This window comes from Mangifera indica, chromosome 4 (genome assembly GCF_011075055.1).
Source record: "Mangifera indica cultivar Alphonso chromosome 4, CATAS_Mindica_2.1, whole genome shotgun sequence".
Lineage (NCBI taxonomy): Eukaryota > Viridiplantae > Streptophyta > Magnoliopsida > Sapindales > Anacardiaceae > Mangifera > Mangifera indica.
This window is the reverse complement of record NC_058140.1, coordinates 8,743,427-8,758,034: the sequence shown is the minus strand read 5'-3', so window position 1 is coordinate 8,758,034 and position 14,608 is coordinate 8,743,427. Positions and strand designations below refer to the sequence as shown.

Below are 14,608 nucleotides of genomic sequence, written 5' to 3'. Positions count from 1 at the left end.
CTGAGAAATTAAATAAATTTTATAGATTTAACCTATTAGCATTTTAGTATCCAAAAACATAGTCACTATTTGGTTGTCGAGAAATGCGGGAAAAGAAAAGGAATACACTCAAAACGAACACAACAATAACACATAATCAGAAAGTACACAAATCATAAAAAGTAACTCAAATTTAATTTAGTTTACTTAATCAGTTAATATTTTAGAATCCAAGAACAGAGTCACTGTTTGGTTGTCGAGAAAATGCAAGAAAATGAAAACACTCAAAATGAACATATTACATATTACAAAATACGATGGATGATCATGATCAAGTTGGAAAAGGTTAATATTATTTAAATACAAAGTCTTTTACAAACCTTAAAGTGTAGTGGAAGACGAAGTCATAGCAGTAAAATGGGAGAACTGGAGGAGGCACCGTCGAGGAGTGTGAATGACTCATTGGATCTGCAACTACAACAAATAGGGTTAGATTTTGCGATAGTGGTAAGGTGTTTTTGTGACAAATATTTCTTAGTTTAGAGTACGACTCTGTTTTTTAAAACTTTTCTTCAAATCTTAGACTATTAGGAGCCTAATGCCACAGATGTTAAAGACTTAGACTTTCTACGACAATTAATTTTTTTTTATTTGAGCAACCCAAACACGACTAATGTTTGGGTTCAGGCTTAGGCTTCTTTTTCTCATTATCTTCAGGCTCATGTTCAGGTTTAACCTTGATCATGTCAATCTTGTTTTGAGTCCGAACAAACGTGCTTTGAATTCAAGCTTATTTGAAATGTATTCAATTTGTAAAGTCAAATACGGAGACACTATAAATACATCATAATTACGTTGAAGTTTAAAATCCTCTCTAAAGGTAAATAATCGGTAGGTTCAAGTTTTTCATTTTGTGAATTTATAAATTATTTAAATATTAATCATTTGTCTAAAATTATGAATGGATATGAAAAGTTTGATACTCTTGCATGATAAAAAACAAATAAAAAAACTAATCTTGTACTTTTTGCCATGACATGTGATTTACTAACACCTTATATTTTTACTATAGCATCCAAATAAATTTTTAATGTAAGTGAATATGTATTAGATAATACAAGATGAAATTTACATTTAAATGTTGTTTAAATAGTATGTGCATAAAAGTTTGGGTGACAAGAAATTTCAAGATGTAAAATCTTGTTGTTGGTGATATATTTGAAGATTTTAAGAATTTAAATTTGGATAAAAGAGAATTTATTTATCCATTTAAATCATAAGGTTTTTTTATTGACTTAATTTTCATTAGTATACAACTATGATTTTTCTTTGTTATAAGCGAAAGATTTTTAATAAATTTTAAAAGTACTATCTTTGTTTTTTAAAATATAACTATGAAAATTAATAAATTTTAAAAAATAAAAAAATAATTTTTGGTTGACCAACTTGCAAAACATGCAAGTTGGCCTGCCAAAACCCCACAAATGCATGATCCATGATGTTATAGATCATGCCCTTAAGCTTTCATCTTTCATGGTTTGCATGACCTACCAAGGCTTGCATCTTCGATGACCTTGTGATATGAAGCTGGCCAAAGACCCATCAAGCAATGCTTAAAGTTCCACCATCCTAGCCAAAGCCCAAGTTCCAAACTCATGCAAACTGGCCTTTCACTTGTCATGGGATCCAAATTACTCCATTGTAACTAAGCCCAATGAAGTTGCTTGTGTGTTTAATTTTGCATTAGTTTAATCTAGTATTAGCCTAATTTTGTATTTTATTATATTAAGCTTCATTATTTTGTATCAGTTCATTTTGGGAAAACACAAATCAAAGTCAAATGAAGCATTAATGGAGGAGACAAGTAAGTGACTCAAGGGTTTTTAATTCGACAAGGACAAGGTTGCCATCCATGGGTGGCTTCTTGTCACTGATCCCTTAGGGAAAGTTTTATAAACTATTATTTTGTCTTATTTTGAATTCAAAATGTATTAGTTTAATGATATTTTGAGGTTTATATAAAGACCTAAACTCTTCATGTAATGGGTTAGACTTGTTGAATGAAATTATATACTTGTGCTTTGTGCAACTAAATCCTTTATCCTTTCTCTCTTGTGGCCAAAAATTGGTGGTGGACTTTCTTGACCGATGATGATCCTTTTAAGTCTTGGGTTGTTTCTAGGTCATAATCTATCACACAAACACTTGCATTCTTGTTTTTCTTCCTTGGTTGAATGGACTAAGAAATCTAAGGAGGATTCAAACCTTAACACATCTTGAAATCTATCTTTGAGTGCATAAGAACCGTATTACCTTGACCCGACACGACTTGTGACACATGAGGCTTAACTATTTTTAGCATGGCTCAGACCAACCTTATTCCTTTACATATATAATGTTGAGGGTATAGAAATACCCACAAACATTATTTTGAGGGATATTAATTAAAATATGCAAAAAAAAATGTCATTTAAATGTTTTTATACAAACTTTTGATGTAGTTACTTTTCTAAGTAAATTCATCGTCTATTCTAATAATACCCTTTTTTTTTAGCATACCTTCCTTTCAGTTGTATTCTTTCTCGACACAACTAACGATGATACATTCCAGCAATACATCATCACTTTGAATAAAAAATAATTTGATAGCTTATATAAAAATAAATTGAAAATTTCATTGAAAACTTCTTGTGAAAAATTTCATAGACAAAAGTTTAAAACTTTAAATGCTGATTTCTAAGAGAGGTTTGATTTTGTTTCTTTGTTTAATTACCAATTACATTAATTGTGTAGATAGTGAATATTTGTTATATTAGTCAAAGTAAAATAAGTTTTAATGTATGATCAGAACAGAAAGCAGAAATGCGAATTTTTGGAAATTGAGTGTGCGTGCGAAGTGTGAGCTCAAATGCAAATGCTAATGTAAAGTGGGAGTGCATGCATTTCTTTTGCTCTATATAAAATTTATTTTATATAAATTATTTTTATATAGACATTCTCACACGGATTTCCAAAAAATCATATTTTTGCCTTCCATTTTGTTCTTATATCAAAACTTGTTCTACTTTAACTAATACAATAGATATTTACTGTTTACACAATTAATGTAATTGGTAACTAAAGAAATAAACAAAACCAAACCTCTATATGAAATCATCATTCAAAATTTTAAACTTTTATACGTAGAAGTTTCCATAAGTTTTCAACAAAAGTTTCAATTTATCATTATATAAGTTATCAAACTATTTTGTAGTTAATGTAATGATATACTACTAGAGTGTATTATCATTATTCTTGTCAAGAAAGAACACGACTGAAAGGAAGCTATGCTAAAGAACAAATATATTATTAGAATAAATGATGAATTTGTTTAGAAAAATAAATGTATTAAAAGTTTGTCTAAAATCGTTTAGACAATAATTTTTTTACCTATTTTAATTAATATCTATTATTTGATAATCATGTAAATACCATATATTTAAAAATTTTATTAATTCATATTAAAAATAATAAGAAAAAATAAACGGCCTCAACTTTCCCAATATATTAAAAATGCAGCCAACCATTTTAATGGGTCAAAGTCACTTAAACTGACATCCATGTTTGATCTTTGAAGCCGCATATGAAATAAATCCATGATTTATATCTTTTTATTTGTTTACCAAATTTACTAATTCAGCTTTAAATTTCACAAATCCCCCAGCTGCTATGAGAAACTCTCGATTTTGGATACAAACCAATTTATCACCAAGGCTGGACACCTTCATAATCCCAGGCCACTAATTAAATTGTTTATGGATTAGAAGCTGAGCGCCCTCAACCAGCCTCTTTATTATTTCTCCTGCAGGTAAGATTTCTTTGATGAGAGCAGTTCCTTGGCCGGCATACATTGCCATACTCTCAATATCACCCGTTGCCGACTCATTTGGAACAGTACCTGCTAAACGTCGAACGTCTTTCTCCTGTTTAAAATCAAAACAACTCAATCATAATGTAAGTCCATAGTTTTGCTGCTACCACGAATTCATGACTTACGTTGCGTTTCAGCGTTAGGATAAAACTAAAAACCTTAAGTTAAGCTCACCATGCCATGAATTATTGAATGACCAATCACTGGCTGGTTTAATTCATTTTCATCAGCAGGAATGGTTCCCAAATTATTGAAGAAAGGTGTTCTCAGAGCGCGTTGCGGTGCAGGCCATCTTGCCCTGCCATAGACATCGGTATATTCGGTTTCGTCGAGTTCAACCAACATCCTCTTGTATGTAGGATGCGCGTTGCTTTCCAGACTTGCAACAAATCTGCAATTAACTTGCAGGCTTAATTTTAGCCAGTTTAAAAAAAATATATTACAGGTACTAAGAAAAAATCCAGCAGACCTTAAGGCGAAGAATTGCTGTGATTGCCTCAGCTAAGATAATCTACTAAGCTAGCTATATCATTTGATTATATATTTTACATCTGATTAAAAATTAGGCAAAGTTCGATGCTATCACATTTTCATGTATCTTTTACATGGTAGTACTAATCTTTCAACAGTTTGCATGAGTACCAACACAAATTGCTAGATAACTGAAAGGAGTTTAATATGCTTATGTAAGTTGAATTTTTACTAACCTTGTTCCCAGGCAGACACCTCGAGCACCAAGCGCCAGAGCGGCAACGTAACCACGAGCATCAGCAATTCCCCCTGCAGCTATTACAGGAATATCTCGATCGCCGACAAGATCAACAACCCTTGGTAACAATGAAATTATACTATCCTAGAAAAAGAACAAACACCACAGGACAGATCGGTCAGCCAGCTCGATCAAAACTTCAATTTACTGCATATCAAACTATCAGGAGACTATCAATCAACTGTGCCACTGTGACTTAAATAGAAGTAGAATATCACTTCATTCACTAGAGTAAACGACTGGCGTTGGGTACTCTTTGACCAAGAAAACATACAAATCCATTATATGCTTTTCCTTTCGTTAACCAAATGAGAAATCTATAATGTGAGAGCATGACTCGAGAAACGTGCAACAAAAGCAAAATCAAATCACATTGAAATTAGTATTCTGCCGGTAGCAGCAATTAAATTTTTCAATTTAGTTGAAAATGGGAACACAATTAAACTTATGAAACCTACGGGAATTCACACCTGACCAAGTACATGCCCTCCGGCTTCCCGTCCTTGGACAATAATCGCATCTGCACATGCTTCAATTGCTTTTTTAGCTTCATCAAAACTCCCGACCTCCAATTTGAAACAATTTATAGTTCATGAAATACATCAGAAAAAAATCACAGGAAAAAGCCGAATACACTTATTGATACTTCACATAAACTCTGTAAATGAGTACTTTCCATTCAACTACATATATGAATTTCAACAAACAGATTTTGGATGAAACATAAAAGTAGCTGCAACACTCACTTGGGGAACAATTTTTACCCCAGCACAATGAGCTTCGTGTACAAGCTCTTTTGAACATTTACCCCATGAAATTTGCAGAACTGCAACTTTTTCTTTCAATATAGCCTTTATATTTTCTTCATGGGGGAATTCCAGAACAACACCAACCCAAATGGTTTGTCCGTTAATGCTCTGGTCTTCCCTATTAACTCCCTTAAGTGATCAGGTGATTCCTGCTCAGAGAAATGTTTGAGAAAATCAAAGAAAGTGCTTGAAAATTAAATTCAAAACACAAGATACTTAATTCATATAGTTGCTCATATCACAAGAAGAAAAGAGTTGTTGAAGTTGGAAGTACCCAATCAGGGGCTCTTAAGAGACCGATTCCACCAGCATTAGCAACAGCAGCTACAAGCTCTGGACCTGAAATATCAGGTCCCAGTGGCCCCTGAACAATTCCATATTCAAAACCCAGAATCCCTTTCCAACCCATTTATTATCTTTCTTTTCACTTTTTTGCGTCTCTGTTTCTCTTCTTCTCTTTTTATAACCTACTGGCTACTGATACATTGCTTAGAGCCAAGTGGAAGTGAGCAACTCTGTTTTCTCAACTCTGTTTTGTCTTTGTCTGTCTGAATGGCATTTCAACACCTTATATTTTCTAAAAGGATGTTGCTACTGCTATTTTAGGAACCATCATTTTTTTGACTCATTTTTAGTCTCGTTGTCAGTCTGACTCTTCATTCTAAGTCAATTTAATATTAGGACTGATCGAATTTGGCTATAAAAATAACTAATGTTAAATTGCAATGCAATATCCTATTAATTTATTCAAAATAATTAAAAATTAATCAAAATCTCAATTTTTTTAACAATATATACTTTACAGGAAATTACAAGAATATCCTTTAAACATTAAAGATACTGAAGTTCACATTTGAATTGTAGAAATAGGTTTATTTTATTGTCGAGATTGAACAATTTTAAACAGTGTAACGATTTTAAAAAATTATACACTAAATATAACATTCATTAAGGGTTTCTTCTTCTTCTTCTTCTTTTAATTTATTATTATTTTTTTATATATTTGAAGAGGAATTTCATGATTTCAAAAAAAAAATCCTATAAAATCACTGGGGGGGGGGGGGGGGGGGGGGGGGGGGGGGGGGTAATAATTCTTAAAAATTAGGTGATACATGGTAGTTATTAAAATTAGGGGGACAAATGTGCATCGGTCAAACAGAAAGTTAAAATAATAATTTTTTTATTATAAAGTTAAAATACTAATTGGCCTTGGCGCCTTTGCTTGTTTGCTAGCGTAAGGGAGGACGTCTATCATTTTGTTTTTGTTGGTTTGGATGGAATACATATTTAAACACATATATTATAAAATAAAATTATGAGTATAATTTTATGTATAAATTATGATATATTATTATATAGTCAAATAATTTTAAATTAAAAATAAAATAATAAATAATATATTATTATTTATACATAAAAATTAAATTAATTATTTATACATATAGTATTACTTTATATTGTATAAACAAAATAGTCTATAATCATATAGCTTAATGGACTCAATCACGTGTACTCATAAGTTCTCATTGGCTTTATTGATTCAATCACTTTTTCACCTGAGGATGTTTGGATTGAATAATATTTTACTATTAAAATTAAACAATTCTCTTGAAAATTTATTGGTTAAAAGATTATTGGATATAAATAATTATTATATTTGATAAATATAAATAATTATTTTATTTGGTTAGAGCTAATAAAAAAATATTAATAATTATTTTATTAAATATTTTTAAATATAATTATTCTAAAATATTTTTTTATTATTTGTTACATTAGTTGAAAATGAGTTTATTTTTATCTTAAAAAGGTTAAAAAATAAAAATATAATTATAATAAAATCAATATTATCTCATTATTATTTTAATATTTAAGGTAAATGTGATAATCAAATTAATAATTATTGATATAAGTAATAGAAGATAGATTATCAAAATACCCTTTATTCATTGAGAACCAATCGGTGCTAAAATGGAGTAATCATTTCAAATCGACAAATAAATATTCATAATATTTAGATTAAATCAAGTTTCTTTGTCGAATTTCATATAATATGAAAGAATTCGATAACGAGCATCAAGCCTCTTGTTTGGAAATAAGCAAACGTTCATTTTGTCTGATTTTGAACCACCACATAATCACCGCTCCATCCACACTCTCTTTTTCCTTCACTCAAATCAATGGCAGAGCCATGGGTTTTCTTTGGGGAAAAGGTGTGAAGTAAAACAAAAAAAATTACATGAACCTAACAATTTATTTAAATCTATTATAATTAAAAGTATTTACAATAACCATAATCCACAAAAAAAATGTTTAACACAAATTTAAAGTTAATTAACTCTAACATAAATGAAATACATATACAAATAGAGGACTTGAAATACCCATATAAATAGGCTGTAAAATTCAAATTCAAATATTAAAATCAAAACTCAATTGTCCATATTAAAATATGGGTGACCAAAATACCCTACCCGAAACTAGAATCATCAGTTATTTGGTTTTCAGGTTTGATTCATACTTGGAATTGATCTATTTAGAGTAGATTTCAATTCCTTTGATTTCTTCGAAGATGGAACCAAAATTAGAAGTGGAAGCAGAAACAAAACCGCCTAATTCAAAAAAATTGAAACCATAACCTACCCTTAATAGATCGGTTCCATGGAGGAACCAGAATTAAAAACCGGGTACCAACTTTGAAGATCTTTGTTGATATGACTTCTATGTAAGAGCCATTTTTGAGCAGGAAATTGACAACCAAAATGGGTTAAGTTCTGGATTGTCTAGACAGAAATTCCAAGTCATGTTATGGATATGTATTCATGGTGATGATGTTGGTGAAGTACTACTACGTTTGGCGAAAAAATGGCATCACGTTGACAATGGCGTCAACGTTAATGCCTTCTTATTGTTGTTCTTCAGGTGGTTGTTCGACCTCCAATTTGGCTTCTGTCTCTTCAGATTGTTCGGTGGAGGATTGGTGAGGAAAATGCCTTTCCTCTTTAAGTGATCGAGGTAATGACTAATTTCAAAGTTCGTTGCAGCATTTGCCCCTTGGCATGCAATGGCTGCCATATCAGAAGCTTTAGCGGCTTCCTCTTGTGTACATAAAAAAGAACAAAAGCCAAAACAGAATGCAGAGAGTTGAAAAAGTAAATATGAAAAAGGGGACGGTGGAAATACGGGATGAATTCCAAACAAATTTATTTGAATTTGATACAAGCTTTGCTCGAACAAACTCAAACTTAAATCTAACATATACGAACTCAAGCCTGAACCCAAACTAAAGTATTTTTTAAAATCGATCATGAGTCTAAACCCGAGTTTGATATATGTGAGTCCGCACCCGAACTCAAGCTTAAATATATTAAAAAAAATTTTAAATGACATTGTACAAACCACAAGAGAACCAAATTCAAGTGAATGAGTTTGGTGAGTTAGAGCCAAATTTGGGTTGTTTACATAAACCCAAATCAAACATGAACTCTCAATCTATGAAGCTAACTGAACATAAGTCGAGCTAAGTTCGAGTTTGGTGAACTCGAGCTAAGCCCCCTAAAAAACGAGCTCCACCCTGTTCAAGTTCGATTCGGCTTAACTCTAGAACTAGTGGAAAGTAACCTTTAAGATAAAGAATATTTTATAAATGCAAATCAAAGTAGATGAAATGAAATAATTTGAACCCACATGAGGGAAAGGAACACCATATTTAGTGAACACTACTGGGTACCCAGTATGGGACGAAAACCAAATTGATTAAGTTTCGAATAGGAACCTATTAGCATATGTTTCGGTCCAAGATCCTAAAATTTAGGAACTTGTCAATTTTAGTTCCTGCTTTTACAATAAGATGCCCGAACCTGCTAACTCCTATATTAAAAAATTCACATGTCTCATAGTGTATTAGATAAAAAATTAAGTTAAAATAGCATACCTAAATATTTAAATATTTGAATATTAATTATTTAAAAATGAAAATAAATTATAATAGTAAACATGAATTGACCCTTAAAATATTAAAAAATTTAAATGAATAATTCTACATAAAAATTTGTTGATTCTTTTTAACTTTCTTTAGTAGATATTGGTAACTTATTACCCGTTCAATTAACTGCCAATTACTTTACAGGGGATTTCAAAAAGTTGGCACATTTTTTGGTTTTAATAATATTTCCCTTGATTTTGGGATAAGAAATCCAAACAATTTCCTTATTTGAAGACAATTTTATTTATTCTTACTGACCTACATTTAAAATTTACCAATTTTGATTATATGGAAATTGTTTAACAAATATAGTTACATTTGCACCATATAGGATTCACTTCTTTTCGTTTCATTCTAAGAACTTTAGAGCAATAAAAGTTTTTATTGGATTTCTATGTTACTTTTTCTTTTATTACTAGAGTACATTTGGTAATATATTTCTTAATTAACATTTCTAATATTTTTACACATATCATTTATTAAAAAACAAATGCAAAGATCCAAAAATCCACGTAGCATTCATCTCCAAAAACAAAAAAAATAATCAGCCAATTTATTAAATTAACAAATAAAATACAAAACAATAAAATGTTACAACTTATAATAATAGCAAATTCATCAACATAATTTATTAGATTTAAGATCAAAATCTTTGATAATAACTGAAACAATATTAAATTGAAAAACTAAAAAATATAAACTTGCATTTCTCAGCTTGGGGCTAAATGATTGAATTGAAAAGTAAAAAATGAAAGCAAATTTTGCCTTTTAGTTAAAAAAAAAAAAATATATATATATATATTTGTGGTTCCATCAGTTTGAGTTGGAAAATGGGCTTAGTTATACCGTGAAATCGAAGTAAGCTACACTAGAGTGAGAAGGGAAACGTTTTTTTTTCTTTTAAATTGAGGGTGGGTTTAGGCACAAAATTTTCAATGTCTTTTTTTTATAAATAAATTTATGAGTTAATCTAGGCCTACCCTCATAAACACCCAAATTCACCCCTAACTCAAACAATAGTTGAAAGAGCATGGGCCTTGAATTGATTTGTTGAAACTAAGCTATTGCACATTGAAAACTTCAACAACCAATAGATTGAAAGAACAACTGAAGATTTTATTTCATTCAATAAAAAACCTAAAAACTGAATGCATTGTATTTATACTAAATCAACATCCTACATGGCAATCATTGTCAAAATCAATTCACACAAGCACTTCCGACAACAAGAAGCTCAGAACAATTTGAATTGCTTTTTATATAAGATTAAAGTTTTTCTTTAATATGAAAATATGTACTAAGTGCATACAATTTATTTTAACCGTCAATAGATATTGGTGTGAAAGTTTGCAACAAGAAGAAGCACGTGAAACTTGATGGAATCTGATGCAAGGATATAAAAGACATAATAAATGGAGAGTCGGTTTTTGCAATACCCATATATACATTGGAAGGCCATTTTAGTCTTTTTATGTATTGATGTGTATCGGTGGATTAGAAATGCAGTTGAGTGTAGAGAAGTTATGAAATTTGGCCTAATGTATAATTGTACATGGAGAATGCGCGAGTTAGAATGGCAGTCATAAAGCCAATTGTCATGCCAATGTAAAAGATTGTAGTCATGGTTCTAATTAGTGAAAATGACATTATTGTTTATCATGAATCCTTTCAAGTAGATAAGTGTCTTAAAAATAATAAGAAGTGTGATAAGAGATCAATATATATTAACTAATTGTGAGAACCTTATATTTTTATGAGATGGCAGTTCTAAAAACGTCTATTGTCCCAATATAATCCTGACCAAAGACACATGTAATATATTTAAGATTATTATAGTACTGAACAATCTGATAAAAAAGTTATAATAAATCTCACATGTTATAGTTGTTCGAAGACAACTCTGTACAACACTTAGGTGCACCTTGTGTAGACATGTCTACCAGAATTTGTGGGCTTTTAGAGTGCTGGTAACTAGCAATGTAGTAGAATTAAAATTTTTAAAATTAAAGAATCCTAAAATCTTAACTAGGATACCCGTTTTAGAACATATATTCATGAACATGTAAAACACTCACAAAGTGTTTTAGGTTTATAACTGTGTTGGTGACTCTTCCAAATCTTCACGTAGATGACACCTTGGCATCCACACGAATCATGAACACGTAAGAGGCAATCCAAGGAGAAGGCTACTAGGGCTTCTTTTTGGGATTAAGTGTGTTCATAAAAAGAATGAGAGAAAATAAAAACTTATGGCTTTAATTCTGACGTACACTTTCAAATATGTGTAGGTGTTCGAGTGTAGCAAGGATTTCATTCAAACTTGACACCTTTAACATATAAGCACAATTGGCAAATGAATATGCACAACCGAGATGTTTCATAACTTGCAGGGGTGGCACACAAGTGTGCCGCCCGATAAGTTTTCAAACCTTGTATGGCTGGACAAGTTTTGTCCAATTGTGCCATGATTTTATGATATTGCATGGTGTCCCCCAGTACTATGCATACCAAGTTTGACTTGTGTGGTAAGTTTTCAAACCTTGTATAGTTGGACAAGGTTTTGTCCAACCGTGCCATGATTTTACCATATTGCATGGTGTCACCTAGTACTATGCATACTAAGTTTAAGTTGGTCAAAACGTGCTCAATCGGGTTCTTTCCTTCCCTAAACACTAAGATTATCATGAAATAATCTTTGCCGTTAGGTTTGAGTCAACCTTATATATGTATGACCGATAAGCTCTTTATCAAACTAGTAGTGCCTGAATTTAGGTTGAATTTAAATACAAACCAAAATTAGCCTCTAACAAAACATCATGACCACCAAACGATAAAGTGTTAGTAGATATCTCTTAAGCTTTTATACTATCATAGTTATGTGTAATTCAATCATTTCGTCAACCAATATCTCTTGAGGCTAAGACATAGAAAAGTATTTATCTTAATAGTTCCTCGATATGAATTGATATACATCAATGACTAACATGGATTAGATAACAACCTTATCATATTATGGTCATAAATTTAAGCAGTCATGGATGTCATTCAATATTCTCATGTGAGATATCTTTTTTTATACTCAAGAATGACAAATCCTTTATCGATCAATTATAGCTTCTATGTATCTCAAGATATATTTGATTACTACCTTATAATTACCCCAATTATGATAGTACGTTAGACAACATCAAACCATACTAATCCTTACATAAGACAGTTTAGTGCCTCAAGTCAAAAGATCACATGTACCTATGATATTTAAAGGTTTATTGCATAGATACTAAAGTAACCATCCATATAGATACCCCTTGATTGGGTCATTCTGATGAATACATCTACAATATGTACACATATATTATACCAAATTGTTTACAACAGCTTTGACACATGAGAACTTTTTCCACTTTTGATGAAGTTACTTAACACTATGATAATCCTATCATCATTACACGTGCCTTTATCCATTGTAATATCAAGATTACAAACGTTTCTAGAATGACCACTAAAAGTGTACATAGGGTTCCTACGATCAATCTTCTGGTTTTTTTGTTATAATTCTACCATTCTAAGATATGTTATTTGTACAATCATATAAATAGACAACATATGAATTGAATAACAATAAATCTTTTATTAATTATTAATATAAAATTACATCCACAAATGTCGAATTTGATTGGTCCAGGGTACCTACCCTAATAGAAGGATCCACCAAGAGTATTCCATATGAATGGTTATTCTCGTGTCTATGGAACATATCTTTTTAACAAATAGTGATACATGTGATCCTTTAATTTAAGGTTATCAGATTGTCTTGTCCAGGGGTCAATATAGTTTGACATTAACTTAAAATAGTCTTTGAGAAAATATTGCCAAAACGATGGTGATTGGTCATAATGAGAGATTTATGAAGGCTATAGTAGATTAATAAAGGATTCACCTGTCTCACGTGTAGAAACTAATATATTTAATAGGCCAACTAACAATATAAGTGACTATTTGAATTTATGGCTATAGTATGAGTGAGTCATTGCATGGTCCAATACCATTTAGTCGTTGATACATACATCAATTAATGTATATCAAAGGTTTCCTAAAGTAAACACATATTTTGTGCCTCAGTCTTGAATAAATATCATATAATGAAAGGATCAGAATGTATAACAACTGTTTTATTGGCAAGTTAATAGTCAATCATTGATACTTCATTAGTTGGTGGTCATTATGCCTTACTAGAGGCCAATGTTGATTTGTTTATGGATGGTTATTGAATTGTAGTTTCACTACCAACTTAGTAGAAAGTTTATAGGTCACATATAATAAAGTTAGATCAAGTTATAAAGGTATTAGATTATTAAAGATGAATCAGGTTTGGTATCTGGTTACTAGACTTAAAACATAGGTTTTACTATTTGAGGACTAAAATGAAATAGTGAATTAGTGAATAGGTGTGAATAAAATTGCATATAGTTGACTTTATCTAAATTGGATAAAGATTAGGTTGAAAATAGATAAATGTCAGGTCACATGCACAATTATGCATGGTCAATGCATGGGTGTATGGTCAATGCATGCCCATGCATTGACCATGCATAATTGTACATCCATGCATTGACTTTGGTTGACCTTATCCATGGATCTTATCACATATCTTAATGTCCAAATGATCATAAATTGTTTTATATCATATATGGATCGGGTGCACGAATATGCATCATGATAAGTGATTGTGCATCTTCTCTTATAAAACGAGACAAAATTTTAACTTTTCACGAAGTTTTTCTTATACATGCATTATCACACCCATTCATCTCATAACCTTACCTATGCATAAAGGTTTTATTAGACTCGAAATGTTTGTTGTAGCCTCTAATTGCTCATGTTTTGTATGGATACCAAGGTATCATCTTACCCTTAGACTAGAAGTGACATACACCTACATTCTAGTGTTGAAAAGTAAAGGAGCTGCTAACACTAGTATGTCTACCCTTACACACCTTATGTGTTTATATGAATTTTAACATGTTGTAAATCTATATCCCATAAATGGATCTTATACATGCATTTATAGCCATAGTTTATGTGTTACAATGATATGTTTATAATTTTCAAAATATTATTTATGTTGTATATCTTTAGTTTTTGTGCCAATCCTT

At 30.9% G+C, this 14,608-nt stretch overlaps 1 protein-coding gene across 1 annotated transcript; it reads right to left on the bottom strand.

The window, feature by feature from the left end:
• Nucleotides 1–3,494: 3,494 nt before the first annotated feature.
• LOC123213399 ((3aS,4S,5R,7aS)-5-hydroxy-7a-methyl-1-oxo-octahydro-1H-indene-4-carboxyl-CoA dehydrogenase) lies at nt 3,495–5,947 on the bottom strand. Its single transcript, XM_044632831.1, is given in 7 exon segments — nt 3,495–3,941; nt 4,064–4,280; nt 4,597–4,742; nt 5,129–5,224; nt 5,405–5,550; nt 5,553–5,616; nt 5,742–5,947. Coding segments are annotated over 7 exon segments (987 nt in total). The 5' UTR covers nt 5,877–5,947; the 3' UTR covers nt 3,495–3,758.
• Nucleotides 5,948–14,608: the final 8,661 nt, after the last annotated feature.